Genomic DNA, 17448 nt, shown 5'->3' on the forward strand with positions numbered 1-17448 from the left:
CAATAAGGTTGCTCTTACTGTCTTTTTAACATCAGCGGCTGTGGTAATGACACCCCTCTTTGTTCCAACTTCTTGAGTAGGATGCCAACCTAATTTTTAGCCTTTTTCTCTAATATTTACATTCAAGCATATAAATTTCCTTCTGAGCATTGTGTTTGCTGTATTTCACAAGATTTGATATTTACTATTTTCATTTTTTATTAGTTCAAAGTATTTTCTAATTCCATTATGATTTATTTTTTTTCTATTTAGAATTTATCTTATTTTCCAAACGTGGGGTTAGTTATCTTTTTTTTCTTTTACCAATATTTAGTTTAGTTGCACTGTGGTCAAAGAACATACTTTATGATGTTGATCCTTTGGAAATCTATTAACATATACACTATAGTCAATTATGTAATTATTCTATAAGTTTTTGAAATAAGATACAGAGTATAAATTTTGGCTGTTATCTTCTATAAACTTCCATTAAATCAAGTTTGTTAATCATGTTATTTAAACCGTCTACATTCTTTACTGACTTTGTGTGTGTGGTTTATTCTCTCAACTAGTGAGAAATGTCAGGTTAAAATTTGTCACCGTGATTATATATTTGTCCATTTTTCCTTGTTCTTCAATTTTTGCTTTCTAAGACTTTGGTATTAAATTTAAAACTGTTACATTGTGCTGACGAATTGAACCTTTTATCAGCATAAAGTGTACCCTTTTACCTCTAGTAATGTCTTCTGTTAAAAGTCAATTTGCCCGATATTAATACAGCAGTGCTACCTTTCTTTTGGTTATTATATGCACAGCATACCTTCTTCTAACCTTTCATTTTCACTCTTTCTGTATCCTTATGTTTCAGATGTATGTTCTGTGAACAGCCTAAGACTGTTTTTAAAAACCATCCTGACAATCTTTCCCTTTTTGGGAACATTTAGTCCATTTCAACTTAATGTAGTAACTGATAAATTTATCATCTTATTTGGAACTATCCCTCCTTCCTATCTTATGTTTTCCTCTCCGTTGCCTTCTTTTTAATTTTTTTTACTATTCCATCTCCCACCTCTATTAGTTTCGATGCCATATATTTTGTTTCTATTCTTCCAGTTGTTTCCCCTCAGATTCTAAGGTACTTAACTTTCAAAGTCTAAAATTAAATGCCATACTTTTCCTGGAAAATAAAGGACCTTAGATTACTAAGTCTCTTTTCTCTCCTCCCAACCAATATTATAGTTTTTACGTATATTAATTATTTTTTTAATCCTCCAAATACGCTATTAATATTATGAATGGCTATTTTAAAATGTTGGTCATTTTTCACTTAAATTTATCCATGTATTTATCACTTTTTAAAATTTTCACTCCTCTTGTATTTCAGATCTTCCATACAGTGCAATTTTCCTTCTGCCTGAAGAATACGCTTTAGAATTTCCTTCAAGTCTGCTAGACATGATTCCCTTAGTATTGGTCTGGAAAATGTCTTGATTTCACTTAATTCTTAAGAATATTTTTTGCCAGATTTAGAATAAACACTGCCTCCCGGCATTCATTGCTACAGAGAAGTCGGTTGTCCATTACCTCTTTGGAAGGCGACCTGTGTTTTTTCTTTGGCTGCTTTTAATATTTTTTCTTTGTTGTTCTGGAGTTTCACTATGATAGGTCTTGTCACCAATTTCCTTTTACACATTCTGTTTGCCACTTGTTGGGCTTTCTGAATCTATGGATTACTGTTTTCTACTAGTTTTGGAAATGTCTTTTTCTCTTCTAATATTTCCACACATTTTCTGTCTTCTTCTTTTGAAACTCTGATTAAATACATGTTAGAACTTTTCTTCTTTTAGGAGTTATACTCTCACTGTCATATTTTCCAACTTTTTGCTCTCCAGGATGCATTCTAGATAATGTCTTCTGACCTACCTTCTAGTTCGAGAGTTGGTGAACTAGAGCCCATGGGCTAAATCTGGCCTGCTGCCTGTTTGTGTAAATGAAGTTTTAATGGAACACAACCATGTTCACTCATTTAGGTATTGTCTATGGCTGCTTTTGTGTTAAAACAGCAGAGTTGAGCAGTTTTAACAAAAACTGTATGTAGCCTGCAAAGGCTAAAATATTTACTATCAGGTGCTTTTTAGAAAATGTTTGCTGACTCCTAAGTACATTACTTGCTCTCTTCAGCTGGGCCTAATCTGCTGTTAGGTTTGTCTGTTGAATTTTAAATTGTGATTACTGAATTCTCCTAGAAGTTCTATTTGGTTCTTTTTCAAAGCTGCTATGACGCTTCTTATAATTTTCTATTCCTTGTTGGTATTTTCAGGTTTGTCTTTTATTTCTTTTTCAATGTGTAAAACCTAGTTGTTTTATAGTCTAGAAAGTCTTCACTAATCTGTTTCTGATATTTATCCTGGCTCTTGCTTATCGTCCCTTGTTTCTATGTGTGCCTAATATAGGTGTGGAAATCAGTGTTCTTAAAATGTATTTGTAAGAATAATTTGCAACCTAGAATAAGGTTGTTTGTTTTCAGAGTGGATTTGTGTTGCTTCTGCCAGGAAACTGGAAGCACCGCCATTCGAGGGCCAGGTTAGGTCATATTCACAGTCTGAGGGTAGAACCATTTGAGCCTAGGTCACTGTAGGCAGAGTCTCTTTTAAATTCCCCACATATCTTGGTTAGTGATTTCTGTGAACTTGCCTTTGAGGTTATTAAATAGATAATTCAAATTTTCTCAGATTAGCAAATGCTCTCAGGGCAAAACTGGCCTCTGTGCTCCATTAACTTCTCTAGGTGCTTTTTAATTTGTCTTGGTAAAATACCTTGGCGGCTTGCCAGTGCTTTTGTAAAGATGGTTTTTCTGTTTTATCCAGAAATTTTTAGTTGTTTTTGGTGGGAAACTTGATTTTAGTGACCTAACCTATCATTACCAGAAAATGGAAATTAGAAGTTTCTTTTCAACAAAGAGCACTGACAAGTGCACAGCCCATCTTCAAAGGAGAAAGGATACAATAAAGAAAGTCTTCTACGAAAGATGTGTACAAAACATATACTATGTCTTATATGGGCTTAACCACTGCTCTAATACCAATTTCACTATCAGAAAGTCATACTAATTTCTGATCCATCCTTTCTTCAGAAGGATTCCGAATGAGGTTACTATGATCTAGCAGCAGCTGGCATGTGATTTAACAGTAAATGTAACCTCCCCAGGCCCTGTGTCCTCATCTGTCAATAGGGATAATAACAGTACCTACCTTACATTGTGCTTAGGTGATTAATTAGGTTATTAGCATAAAGCACTGAGAACTATATGTGGCACGTAGATAACTACTAGCTATATAAACTGAAACAGCTCAGTTGACTGAGAGGAGTCCCTGGACTACATACATACAGATTAGCATAGGGGTCTGCAAACTTTTTCTGTAAAGGGCCAGATAATAAATATTTTATGCTTTGTGGGTCACATATGGTCTCTGATCCCATCTTCTTTTTAAACAATTGAAAAATCTAAAAACATTAACTCAAGGACTTTAAAAACAAAACAAAACAAAAAACAAGGCCAAGGGGAGGATTTAGCCCGCCAAACTGTGCCTAACAGAACAGGCAAAAGATCGATGGAAATCAGGCAATGTGTTTTTAAAGTACTTTCCTAGGGGACTGTCACCAAAGGGTCAAAATGCCAGTGATTCTCACATCACAGGCTGAGACGGCTGTGTCCCAAGGGAGCTAAAGAGGGTGGAGCTTAAGAACCACAAACAACTCTTTGCTGGGAATGGACATCTAACATGAATTGATTTCATTTTATAGGAGAAAAGCAGATGGGTCTGGCATAAGCTGATGTGAGTGAAGACAGACACACATATTTACCTGGCCAAAGACTGTTGCACCAGTACTGGCTGCTTGACCAAACACAGAACCAGTACTGCTAGACCCAAAACCTATAAAATACAAAGGAAACATAGGTTCAGTTTGGGTGAGTCTTTTATAATATTCATGATTTTTTTTTTATGGCATTCAGGGGTGCTAAGCTATCCCACAATAAATAAGCTTATGAATAAAATTTGTTTCCTTATTCAGGAAATGGAGAAAATTCTGAGTAACTAGTTTGAAGACTTTTTTATAGCTAATATTATATAATAGCATAAATTCCAAAGTTCCAAGGACTGAATCCTTTTCTCCCACCAAATCACAAGTGGGTGGTCTATTTTCAGAGTATAGCTTCTCTCCACACTTTAAGCCACCAAGAATGGTTTCCAGTGACTGATACAATACCATGAATATTTCTACACTCTGGTATCCTGAATCTCAAATACCAGATTTTTCAGGGTAGCTTATTTTTCTTCCAGGTGGCATAACATGGCTGAGGAGGTGGGCTGAAAAGGACCTGGGAAAACGAGGCAGAACTATTTACTGTAAGAATAGAGCCCTAGATGAGGAGTCAGAAGGCAGGAGTTTTATTCCATTTTGGTCACTGATTGAGGCAGGTGAGCTTAAGCAAGTCTCAATTCTTCAGGGTTGGAGTGGACTGCTCGGGTGCCTTTCTGCACAGTTACTAAATGAATAAAGATTTCTTTACGGGTTCTGAATTGTGTTGAAATAGTTTGGTAATGCCTATGCATAAAGGTTTCTCAAGTGTTGACTGCAGAACAGAGGATGTGCTAGAGACTCCATTAGATATCCTACTCTCTTTTAAGACTCACAATTTACAGGCCTTCTCTCTGCCCATTCTCTAGGGCAAGTCATTATATTTCCCATCATTCAAATGGGCCGACTGACCTCTTCACAGGATATCAGGTGGATCTCAAAGCTATGTCTCTCTTTTTACCACTGTGTCCTCATAGCTCAACACAGCACTTGGAACTTAGTAGGAACTTAATAACACTCGTTGAATGGAAAGAAGGAAAACATTTTCTTTCTAATGAATTATAAACCATTTTCAAAGAACTTATCACTGAAGGAATGAATTAGCAGCTACCTATAATCTTACCCATCATAAAATCATTGATCCTTGTTTATCCCCTAGAGACTAACTGCTGAGGAATTGCCTTTCATAAGATAACCGTTAGAAAGCAAAACTGAGAAAAGATTTTCAAACTGCCTTGTCTATTGAAGACTTCTAGAAGTAAAAGCAGCCACTAAAATTGGACATTCAGTTGTGAAGGACTAAGTTTCACTTTCAAAAGTAGTAAAATTTAGAATTAAAAAAAAGAATCTTCACAATGAGAAATGGAAAAAAAATCCAACTCTATAAATGTCCGTATCTGTTCTCCTAACAAGCAAAATGGTGTTGGAGGAATATAGAATAATAGCAGGCCAGTGGGCTAAGAAGAGGAGACTTCACTGTTAGCACCCTAGAACACTACATCAGTAACCTTTAGTCTCGACAGTTTTGGACACAATGACTTCTAAGTCTCTTTCTCAATTTAAAATTTCATATTTATGAGCCATTAAATTATTTGCCATGGCCTTAAACGAAAGATGCTTATTTTTTCCCCATGAAATTGGCACTGTAGTAGCTAACTGAGTGGAGAACATGCTGAGAAACAAAACTAGAGCTACAGTTAGCTGTGGCAGATCCAACCAGTTAGGCCAAAGAAATGAGACCTCAAGTGCTTCAAAGTCCCTTCTGGATTTTATAGATTTTAGAGATTCTTTTTTGTTTGAGTTCCCTCTCTTTTCTTTACAAAAGTAAAGCAACACAAAAGGGTCAAAGTAAAAATCTTCCATAAATTCTTACCTGAAGATGGACAAAAGTTAAACCCAGAGGATGTTGCTGTTGTGGTGGTGGCTGAAGTACTACCAAATACAGAGCCTCCCTGTCCAAAGCCTGGGCTCTGACCAAAGGCAGGAGGATTACTTTGGCCAAACAGTCCTCCTCCTGTGTTGGCAGAAGACTGTCCAAACGAGAAGGAGCTGGAACTACTGGTGCTTGAGGAGGGGCCAAAGACATTCCCACTGGTAGATGTGGTGGTGGAGGAAATGGATTGACCAAAAGCAGGCACTGAACTGAACCCAGACTGACTGAAGGAGAAGCCACTTGCGGAGCTGCTCGTAGGCTGCCCAAAGGCAGGCGCCTGCCCAAAGGTCGCTTGTCCAAAGACCCCTGTTGCTGAGGTGCCAAAAGCTGGACTGCCAAATCCTGAGCTGCTGACTGGTGCTGTGGAAGCTGCTGTGCTTGCTATGTTGCCTGTCTGCTGCCCAAACAGGCTTGGTGCAGTGCTGGCTGCCACCTGCCCAAACATGGGGGAGGTGGAGGGGGCAGTGGCTGTGTTGTTGGTGAGTTGGCTAAAAGCTGAGCTACAACTGGCAGCAGGTGGCTGAGTAAAGACAGATGCGCCAGAAGTGACAGTTCCAAACACTGCTGTCTCTGCAGCTGTGCTTGGAGCAATACCGGAAACAGTGCTGGAGGTTGTGGGGCTGTTCGATGTTTCTGCAGCCACGAGGACTGCACTTGTGATTGTAGTTGCTGTGACAGCAGCCTGCCCAGGCACTGAAAAAGTGGGAGCCGGAGATACTGCCTCTGTCTTAACGTCAGGTACCCCGGTGGCTGCTGGAGTGGCCTCTGCAGAAGGTGCTGCGAGACTGGCACTAGATGCTATGGTGGTGGAGTTGCTGACAGCAGGCTGGGCAAGAACAGGCTCTTTTTTAACAGAGTCAGAAGTTTGCAGAGGAGACTGGGAAAGCTGGGCTGACTGTTGCTGCCCTAGAGGTGAGGGCATTGATGCTGCAACCTCACTGCTGCCTGGCTTCTCTGGCAGAGCTGATGATGTGACTTCCTCTGTGTTTTTACCAGAGGACACAGGCTGGGTGGTAGCAGATGCTGAACTCAGGAGGTTACCAAGTGACAATGCAGGGAATGATGCAGGCAGGGCAGTGGCAGTTGTAGCTGATGGTGGGACAGATGGGGTCACTGCACTACCTGTCTGTTGGCTTCCAAATGAAAAACTAGCCTTGCCACCACTTAAAGAAGTCCCGCCAAAATTGATTACCCCGGAGGAAGCTGCACTGGTGAGTGGCAGGCTGCCAAAAACACCAGTTGAGGAACTGCTAGTACTTGTGCTGGCTGCTGCTGGTGATGCTACTGTGGTAGAGGTCATGGAGGAGGTCACAGGGGGCTCCACGTGCTTCCCTAACACTGGAGGGCCAGTAAAACTAAACCCTGAAGGTCCGGTTGAAGTCTTGGTTGTCTGTGCACTAGTTAGGCTTGTGGAGGAAGCCTTACTGGCTGACTTTGTAGAATCATCTGCTTGGCCAACCCGCAATCCTGAAAAACTTCCTAGAGTCTCTCCAGTCAGAGAATTTGGGAATAGAAAGTCTCCCAACTTTGATGAAGGAGTTTCTAGCTTGCTAGAGGCTGTGGGAAGAGCAATTCCAGAAGGTGCCACAAGTCTGCTGTTAGATGGAACAAACTCTCCTGAAGAAGCCACAGCAGCTCCAGCGGTGTTTGACGCTGATGTGATTCCTGAAGGAGGTGGGCTTTCAGGGGTGGTCTCATAAAAAGGTTTGCCCACCCCACCAAATGAGAACGCATCAAGCTGGTTTGCCTCTTTACTGGGGGGTGTTGCCCCTAGCAAGAAAAAGAAATAATAGGTTGGATACAGCAAAGTAGGTCCTACCACATTTCCACTGACTCTATTTCTAAGCCAAAGTTTATATTCTCCCTTTATAAAATCAGGGGTCGTTTGTTCTAATACAGCAGTTTTCTCTGGAGAAACTACAATGAGTGCTTCTCCACAGGAATATCAGGCTCTGTCTGAACCACCTTAGTGAGGTCAAAAGGAGTTAAGATGCTTTTGGTGATCATTAAATCACAACAAATACAATATACCTAGAATACACGAAAATAACACATTATCCCAAAATAGAAATAAAAAGGCATCTTCCCTTACTACCCACTGACTCTGTGTGCCTTCCTTAACAATATCCTCGGCAAAGTGCTAGCCTATGGCCTACCAAGGGGCCTCTTGGTAGACCAGAAATTGATCCAAAATGGAAGGTCTTCCTTTAATGGGTAAATAAAATATCGATCCACAGACATTCATTTTTACATACAATTAAGGGTTCCTCACTAGTGCTCTATGAAACAAGTGATTTTACAGAGGTAGTATGGCCTAGCTGCCAAGAACATGGGCTCTAGAGCCAGGCACTCTGCCACTTGCAGGAAGAGTTAGTTGACTTCTCCAGGCCTTAGTTTCCCCATTTGAAAAACAGAGACAATGAGAGTATCTTCCTCATAGAGTTGTCACAAAGATGAAAGGAAATACAGTTAAAGCACTCAAGATAATGCCTAGTCAAACTGTAAGTACTCAATAAATAAAAGTGACTAAAATTTGATATTTATAGACCAACATTAGCTTATTTCAAGTGTTTACTGGTGCTTCTAACTCCATATTGTTTTAAGAAGTCTGGCTTTTTGGGGACACCACCAAGCTCCTACTAGCTGTGTGCAATTTCCAGAAAGACCTCTCTGTATCACTGATGCTGTACTGAGTAGTTTATGATTTTGGATTGTTCTCATTTTAATTAAAATGTTTACAGAACTACTGTACTTTATTACTATTTTAATTTATTTATGATTTTAGATAACTATTTTGTTCCTCCTCAATCTTTTTATATCACTGAGTTGTTTTTCCTTTAGAAAATGAGACTGGTGAGAAGGCGGGCCGTGAGGGTACTCTGCCACATCTACTAACAGGGCAAAGGTTAAAAAACAAGTTTAAGAATGTTTTAAAGAGGAAGGAATAAAATCACCAATGCTTTAAGTGTCACACATGAATCAGGTTTAAGAAGTCTGCTATGCTTTCAGCTCCCTAATTTCTCTTTAAGTAACTTATTAAGAAACTCCTACCATTTTGCTTGGCACACAGAACTCTCTCAAAAAACATTTGCTGAGTGAATAAATGAAAAATGGCTGTAATTACGTTTTACTATAGGGAAAACCTCGAAATACCCTAAAAGTACAATAGGTGAATGGTTAAATAAATTAAAGCATATCCACAAGACAGAAATAATTTAGCCATTAAAGAGTAATATCGATACAAATTTTTTCAGTTATATTAGAAAATTCTCAAGATTGTGTTACATGGAAAAAAGAAAACACTCCAAAAGGAAATACAGCAGGATTATAAGTTATCACCGAGGGCACAAGGTGATTTTTAATTCCTTTGTGCTTATTTATATCTCCGTATTTTCTTCAATAAGGACACATTACTTTTATAATAAAACTTTCTTCAATAAAAGAAAAATGAATTTAATTACTTAAACCACAAAACTGGGTGGCATTTAAAAATACATTTGGTTTCTTTTTAAGTCTCAAATTCTTTAAAACATTAAGAACATGCTAGCTGATGGATTTGTAAAAGCATGCACGGGACCAGTGTGTTTACAGAAATGTTACCAAGGAAAAAAGATGAGCTGGGTTTTCTTTAGTATTATGTCTACCTTGCTCTACAGAGTTGTCCAACAAACTGATGAAATTTTAAATTACAGATGAAAAAGATGTTCACATGTTAATAGTAACATGTTAACACACAGCCCTGATTTTCCAGAAGCATCTCCTTTCCTTGTTGTTAATTACAAAAACAGCCAGAAATCCTTTGCAGGAGTTTCCTGAATTGAACATAATTCTAGTGCACGATATTAACACCAAACTTTACCGCAGAAACTTTAACCAAGACTCAGCAGTGGCTGAAATGTCAACACATTGGTACAAAAATAACCTACAGTTGTTCAGGGAAAACACAAAAATAAAGCTATCCAATGCAGAGACCGTACCTTGGGCACCAGTAAAATTAGAAGCTGGTGTTGATGTGAGTATCCCAAAATTAAAGCCAGTCCTATGGAGTGGAAGAAGAGAAGTTAAAAAAGAACACACCTAAGGCAGTGGTAAGGCATAATATCGCCCTTTTAATACTCCCTTTTATAATTCATCCAGAGAATCTGCTCTCAAGGAATTCACAATCTGTAAGACAAACAACAGAGTAAAAGTACATATCTCAGAAGTGGTAAACGCTCCACGATCTCTAAGCAGAGAGAGGTAATTTGCGGATGACATAAAAATGTGGTAGCAGTTGAGAATGCCTTGGAGAGGTCCAGCCATCCTGAGGTTTGGATGGAGACCTATTCCAAGTAAAGCAAAGGAGCTTAAGAACAGGAGCAAAAATACACTAGAAATGTACACTTGGAAATGGTGGGTAGAGCAAATGGTCTGCCTAGTGAAGTAGTGGAAGAAAAGGCTGGCAACATACAACGTGGCTGGATTAGGATGAGCCTCTTATAACCCACCGCACGATGGAACTGCATGTCAGAAGAGCCCTACGCTAGAAGTAGGGATGAAAAATAGCATGAAATATTAGAAGCTACTGACGCTGCCATTTTAACAGAACTCTTAGTTCTAAGCTGGGAAAATTTAGTTAAAAAACATTCCTGACTCCTTTCATCATCTCCTTTCTTCTTCTGTCCATTTACTTTACACTGTGAGTAAAGACACCAGAGCCAAAGAGGAAAATTCAGCACAACTGTCAATCAGTACAGACTAAAACCGCCCCCCCGCCAAAAAAAAAAACAAAACAAAACTATTCACTGTGATAAAAGCTCAGACAGTAAATTTAAAATTAAATAAAGTGTTTAAACGTAAGGGACCAACCATGTCAAATACAGTAATTAAGGATTTAAATTTTCTACTCATCACTGCTTTCGTCTAATGGACAAAGGCCGCCTAGAAGACGTGTTACACATTTTTATCATATTAAAAAAAAAAAAAATCCTCTTCTTTGTCAGTAGGCCTTAACCTAGATGAAGAGATAAACCATTGACCCAATGATCCAAATCTTCCCAGCTTACTTTAAAAAAGGGATGCAGAGTATGATTTCACAGGGGTATTCTATTAGCATTTATAAAGGATGTGTTAATTCTCGGCATTGACCTACTCTTTAAAATTTGCTTCAAACTACCTTTGTGAAGTACAAAAAAACATAATGATTTATAATGAAGAAAAAAAATACATATAACACACAATTTTCCCCCTTAAATTATTTTCTAACATTCTTTTCTCCCAATGGGTTAGGATGAAGGACATTCAAGAAACATACATCAGGGGAAAAAAACTGTTGTTACTATGATTCCAATTACAAAAGCATAAACTGAAAAAGCTTATGAAGCTTTTCTAATGGAACTGAACACACAACCCTTTAATGGTAAAAATTCTTCTGACAGATTTTACTTTCAGCTACACAGAGTCTAACTTCATCACTGTAGGGAAGGGAACATTTTGAGAGCTTTCACAGGTTTCCACATGAGTGCTTCTAAGAGCCTGCTTTAGCATCCAGATAAACTGACCTTCAGAGAAAAGGCATGCTCATGCCAAGGTTAATGAAAGCTCACTTGAAATGTGGTTTATAAAATTCTTTTGTTTTTAAAAATGACTCTTGGATTTTACAAATACAGTCATCATTACTTGAAGAGAAACAGAAACAAATTCCCAACTTCCGTATAAAATTCAAATGTTCAAACAGCTACTGTCTTTCACTACTTTAAGAAATTCAGTATATTGAACTCTCAATGCAGTAAAACCAATTCAAATGTCACATCTAGCACCCAAACAGCGTCAGAATGAAAATCTTAGTGTGATAAACTAGATTAACTATTGAATTCAACACAGAACCATTACCCAAAGAAAATGAAACTTACCCCCAAAACAAAAACAAATACATAGTAACACATGTAATAAACTTGAATTTCAAAGGGAAAATATATTTATATTAGGACATTAAGATATTGTCACTATTATCAGATGTACTACAGCAACAGTAAGAAATCTGGGCTCATGTACATTTAACAAGCATATAAATGTACCTACTGCTTATACCTCTATTTGACAGACCTGGAACAGTTAATGTCTACTTGTAAGGTTTCCACTACAGATGCAAGAAAAATGTTTCCTCATTCCACTTTGTGTCTGTTTGATTTTGGCAGTCAAGATTGAATGAGGGAATACAGGAATTACTAAAAACTGGGGAGGGGGAAAAAGGGGAAAAGGTGTAGACAATTATTGCAACTCAGAAATAACCTTGTGAACAGTGAAGAATCTGTTTTACTCCATGGTTTAAATGGAAAACAAAACAACAACAACAACAACAAAACCCCTACTGATCATAACATTTGGGGACTCTATCTATAAGGCTGCTGGTGATCTGTCATAAAAGCTAAGTTCATTACTGACCCTGATGGAGAAAATGAGAAAGGCTTGCTGAACTGTCCAGCAGCAGATGGGGTAGACGTCACAGCTGTTTCTATCTTGGCTGTCCCTGGCCCTGAAATTATTGAAACAAATAAAAACATTACAAAAAGTCAGTTAGAAACACCATTCCAGTTAGTGATGCCCTGCAGCACAGCCTGTGTGGTACTGCTAATAGGCGTAGCTTCACTTTTGTGGACCTCGCGTGCAATCTACGAGATAAGTTGGGGGGTCACGGGGAGTGAACGTATTGCCTAACTCATGTTCAAGATCTCTGATCTTGCTCTTTGGCTCTGTCAATGTCAGTTCCAAACTAAGACCTGACACATTCTCCTTTCCAGAGAAGACATCACAGTAATTCTAGTGCAGTATAAAGCTTTAAAAGTATATTTTTTCTAGGTTTTAATAGTGTGGGAAAATGCTTATAATGTGAGGCTAAGCAAAAAAAAAAAATATATATATATATATACATATATAAACAAACTTGTACACAGTTCTATAATTAATGAAAATTAATATATACTGAAGGAAAAAAAAATCCAAAGAGTAATAGGTTAGTATGCTAAGTATCTCTGAGTTATGGCTTAAGGGCTGACTGTATGCTTTCTCTATACATTTCTGTATTTTCCATAGATTTTATATACTTAACAAATAATACTTTTCTTTTTTAATTACAGAGCTAACACGATTGCTGTAATATAGAGATGTGTACAAAGTTAAAAGTACAATCCCTCGTTTTCCCCATAACCAATCTCAATGTAACTACTTTTTAATACTTTGGGGTGTAATTCTTAATATTTGTCTTGTTGCTCTACTTCAAAAGGGGGGTGGAGGTGGGAAAATGACGTAAAAACCCAAATCAAATCAAACCAAACCAAACAATAATAAAAAGCCCTTCTCTTTAAATGAGTATGCAGTAGATTTTAGTAAAAATATTTTTTTAAATGACTGAACTACAATGTGGCATGTCCAAGGATGTTCACTGCAGTATTGCTTATATCTTGAAAATTAGAGACAATCTAACTATTGGTAGGGTATCAGTAAAATTTAATACAGTGCAATTATACAATGGAAGCCCTAAGCACCCATTATACCCAATGAGGTAGAACTGTATCAGACCTGGAAAGGCGAACAAGATATTTAAGCGGGGGATGGGAAGGAAAAATTACAAATCAGTATGCATAGGATATATTTATTTTTGTTTAAAAAACAATGAAGAAACCTCAAGAGATATACATCTGTCAAGAATTGTTATTTCTGGTTATGGAATTTATAGGGCAGCTTGTGCTTTCTACATTGTATCTATACCGCAGAAATTTTTTGTTGACAGGTAATAAATAGTTTCATAATAAAAAAAACAATGAAGGTATTCTCATTATGAAAAAATAAGAGAACTATTCTCCAAAGGTTTTGAAATGTCTTTTTAAAGAAATTCTTTGAAACTCTCAAATTATATTTTTTCAGGGAAATATTTTTCAGGGAAGTTTTCCTAGCAAAAATAAGTCCTTTTCTAAACCTTGATTACCTAGCAACTGAAAACAGAAGTAAACAGAGTATTTTTCGATCATCGCTGAGTAATAAATCTCAGAAATTTATTTTTAAGTCATACTAATTGCATAAGACACGCATGAAACAAAGTCCCTTGGATTTCCTAGATTTGCTTAAATACTTCAAGAGTGACAAAAGGTTCTCCAACAAAGTCCTTAAAAGGAATTAGTATATATATGATCATTTAAAACCCTTTTCCAAAATACGAGCCAGAAATGGAAGCAAATTTCTTGATCAGAATCCTAAAAGATTCAGAAGTCTCTGGCAATCCCACACTACTACTACTCTACTCTGGCTTACACAATGAACACTTTTCTTCTGAGTACAAGGGCTATTTACTGAAGATAAACTCAATATCCAATCAGAAAGCTTTTAATTATAGAGGAAGTTAAAAAAAAAAAACCAAACCCATTGCCATAGAGTCGATTCCTAGTGACCCTACAGGACAGAGCAGAACTGGCCCACAGGGTTTCCAAGGAGTGCTCGGTGGATTTGAACCGCCAACCTTCTGACCTTTTGGTTAGCAGCCATAGCACTTAACCATTACGCCCCCAGGGGTTTCCTAGAGGAAGTTAGGATGATTGTATTACTGAATAGAGATTATGCAAAGGAGGCTGTTAATGCGTGAAGTTCAAGGTCTCTACAGAATTGCTTGAAGATCCACTTGAGAGCACGAATCAAAATAAAAGCCAGAGTCCAAAGTACTATGAAAATGCAGGATTGCAGGTGACACAAGACCCTTGAAGCAGAAGGTAATACATGCCAAATAAGGCGAGCTATAAAAAAGGAGCCTACAAAAGGGGATATTGAGGAAGACTCTACATCAAAATTAAGCTATAAGTAAAAGCGTTTTTTCTGCTCCAAGTTGACTTGGGCAATGGGGACTCCCGGTCAAAACAGCTATGGTGACTATTAAAAATTTAGTTATTTAAGAATAATTATCCTTGAGTGAGTGTTGGGAGGAAGTATGTGAAGTTATAAGTTTACAATATTGATTTATTATATCTATTCTGAGACCTTACATTGTAACAGATCCATTTTAATTTCTGTATTTTACTGACTTTCAAACTGTCACTGTGAACCACTTGGATTTTTGATTCCCTTTAGGAGAAGAAAGATTTCAACATTCTGATACAGTATTCGTATTCTAAACCTTGATTATCTAGCAAGTCAGGAGAAAACAATACTATTACTCCTTTCTAGGTAAACATTTAAAGGAAGGTTTCCTCCTCTTACTCTAACGTTATTCAAGCTAAAGCTCTACACAGCTGTTGGAGGGCTTGCTAGGTTCCTGGAGACTCTTTGTCAACTGAGGATCTTCAAGTATCTCTTTCCTTGATTTCTATGTCAACTGCCTCTTTGATCTAGAACTATAAATTCTATTGCAGAGCTCTTCTTTCACCTTTATTTTCGCTGATACAAAAATGCAAACTGACCTGAAGCTTTGTCACCAGATGACAATGGAGTGGATGTTGGTATGGGCGTAGATGGCTTTAGGGAATCTATTAGAGAACCCTATAACAGAACATAAGAAAAATATTTATATTACACCACTAATTATTCTTTGGAATAGAAGAACATGTGAAATGATGACATAATTTAACATAAGCAAGCACAAACACTTTTAACTTAATTACCAAAAAAAAAAAAAGCTAGATCTAATTTAAGTCAACATTTTAAAATGCTTACCAAATCTAAGATTGTATTAAAAAAAAAAAAAAGATTGTATTAGAGGGTAAAAATACGAATATTCTGTAAGCTCCAAGAAGGCAAAGTTATGCCTGTCTAGCTCATGGCTATTTTCCCAGTGTTTTGCACAGTGCTTGGCACCTGAATATTTGGTAGACAGACGAATGGATGAATAAGTAAATGAATGAAACAGTCTGGCTCTCAATGAATTTATAATAAGGTTAAAAAACAAAACGGTTCACTTATCCATATCCATTCAACGTCCTTTCATTCTTGTTACGATTTACGCCTTATCATGTGTCCTCTGTGGTGAACATGAAAATCTCCAAAAGAATGACCAAATGCTAAATGCTTAAACACATTTTAAGTTATGGGAAACTAAGAAAAAGAGTCATGTTCAAGAACTCACACCAGGCAAGTTCTGATTTTCAATCTCCAACTCTGATCTCAAACACCATCTAAAGTCACTCATCTCAGAGAGAGCTGCAACAGCAGCATAGAAACCACGTTTCTTTAGGAAAACTTTCAAAGGTAGCGTATGTAGCTTGATCTACCTTCCAGTCATCTCCCATTATTTTCTTCTGGATTGTTTAACTGTTTACTACATAACTTATTTTTGTAAGAGACGATGTTTATCAGGCAAAAGCCTGAAGCTAGACGTAACAAACATCACTGAAAAATATGCAAGCTCTGAAAAACAGGGATTGTTGGAGAAAACAAGATAACCCATCTCTTAAACATCAAAACTGTTTAAAAAAAAACCCCAAACCCACTGCCACTGCAGTAGAACTGCCCTATAGGGTTTCTAAGTAGTGCCCGGTGGATGTCAACTGCAGACCTTTTGGTTAGCAGCTATGGCTCTTAAACACTATGCCACCAGGGTTTCCCAATACTGTATGGTGGAGAGAAAAAAAAAAAAAAAAAAAGGCAATGCACAGGGAAAAGTTGGAAGACCTGGGTTCCAACTCAGTCACTTGAACCTAGGTTTCTTCATTGGTGAAACATATCTCAACGCTTTTCCTGTTTACCGCATGCGGTTGTTGTATGGACCAACTGAGGTAAGTGAATGAATACTGTAAACCAAAATACACCATACAAATGTAAGGTATTATCAAGATTACTAGATGCAGAATGTCAAATGGCCTATGAATACACTATGATTCCTAACTGACCTACCCTGATTAACAACCATGTCAATACCTGCATAAATTACGGGGAAAAGATCACAAGTCTTTGTCTGACTTACAGTTCATTTATACAAAGTCAGGACTTAAAGCACTACTATCTTCAGTTACAAAGACAGACACTGGATGACTGTTCACAAAGTAAAAATCAGTAAAAGTTACCTGCTTGGCTTGGTTAGAAGCCACTGGGGTCAACATTGGGTGCGGTACTTTGGCTGCAGAGTATGGCACTGAGGAACTGAAGGACACACAAAGCAGACACTCAGAGAGAAACATGACTGGAGGGAAACCACACCCATCCTTGAGCCAACTTTCTATTTTGGTAAAAAAACAGGTATCTAGAACCCCAACCAAACTCATTTGACATTTTTCTGATTGAAAAACATATTCTTTAATTGATTTGGGGCTTTAGCATAAAGGTCAAAGCAGTGATCTTCAGACTTACTTCCCTCTTGCAATCCTAAGGAAAGATTATTATTACGGTTTAGTAGATATTTTTCTTATCTGGAGAACATGTCCTTTATTCTCCAATTCTAGATCATGTGGGGTTCTTTTCCAAGCCTGAGGAAATGTTATCAGGATTTACGGGATGTATAAAATCTGTTGCCATGTATGGTGCTGCCCAAAGAAGACATCTCAGTTTCTTATAGTAGTCCCCATGCACCATGGCCCTCAAGAGCTCTGGCAGAAGAGAGTCCCAGGCTCACCAGGTCAGTATACAAGAGATTCAAACGTACCCCTGTTGTTTCCTTCCTGCACTTTATGTTACAGTATGAAAAGTGTATCCACTATTTGCAGAAAGAGCTCTCATCATCT

The 17448-nt window shown here is 37.7% G+C and overlaps 1 protein-coding gene across 9 annotated transcripts in view; it reads right to left on the reverse strand.

Annotated features, from left to right (window-relative positions):
• NUP214 (nucleoporin 214) overlaps nucleotides 1–17448 on the reverse strand; it is a 125546-nt gene that overhangs the window by 40471 nt on the left and 67627 nt on the right. For all 9 annotated transcript variants that reach the window (XR_010322990.1, XR_010322989.1, XM_010587556.3 and 6 more), the window contains 6 exons: nucleotides 16795–16870; nucleotides 15196–15274; nucleotides 12197–12287; nucleotides 9751–9812; nucleotides 5714–7543; nucleotides 3844–3914 (listed from right to left, as the gene is read on the reverse strand). Coding sequence is in view for 7 of the 9 variants with exons in the window: in XM_010587556.3 (XP_010585858.2) it covers nucleotides 3844–3914; nucleotides 5714–7543; nucleotides 9751–9812; nucleotides 12197–12287; nucleotides 15196–15274; nucleotides 16795–16870 (2209 nt within the window). In the remaining 2 variants the exon portion in view is untranslated. The remainder of the gene's footprint in view (nucleotides 1–3843; nucleotides 3915–5713; nucleotides 7544–9750; nucleotides 9813–12196; nucleotides 12288–15195; nucleotides 15275–16794; nucleotides 16871–17448) is intronic.

This window comes from Loxodonta africana, chromosome 9 (genome assembly GCF_030014295.1).
Source record: "Loxodonta africana isolate mLoxAfr1 chromosome 9, mLoxAfr1.hap2, whole genome shotgun sequence".
Lineage (NCBI taxonomy): Eukaryota > Metazoa > Chordata > Mammalia > Proboscidea > Elephantidae > Loxodonta > Loxodonta africana.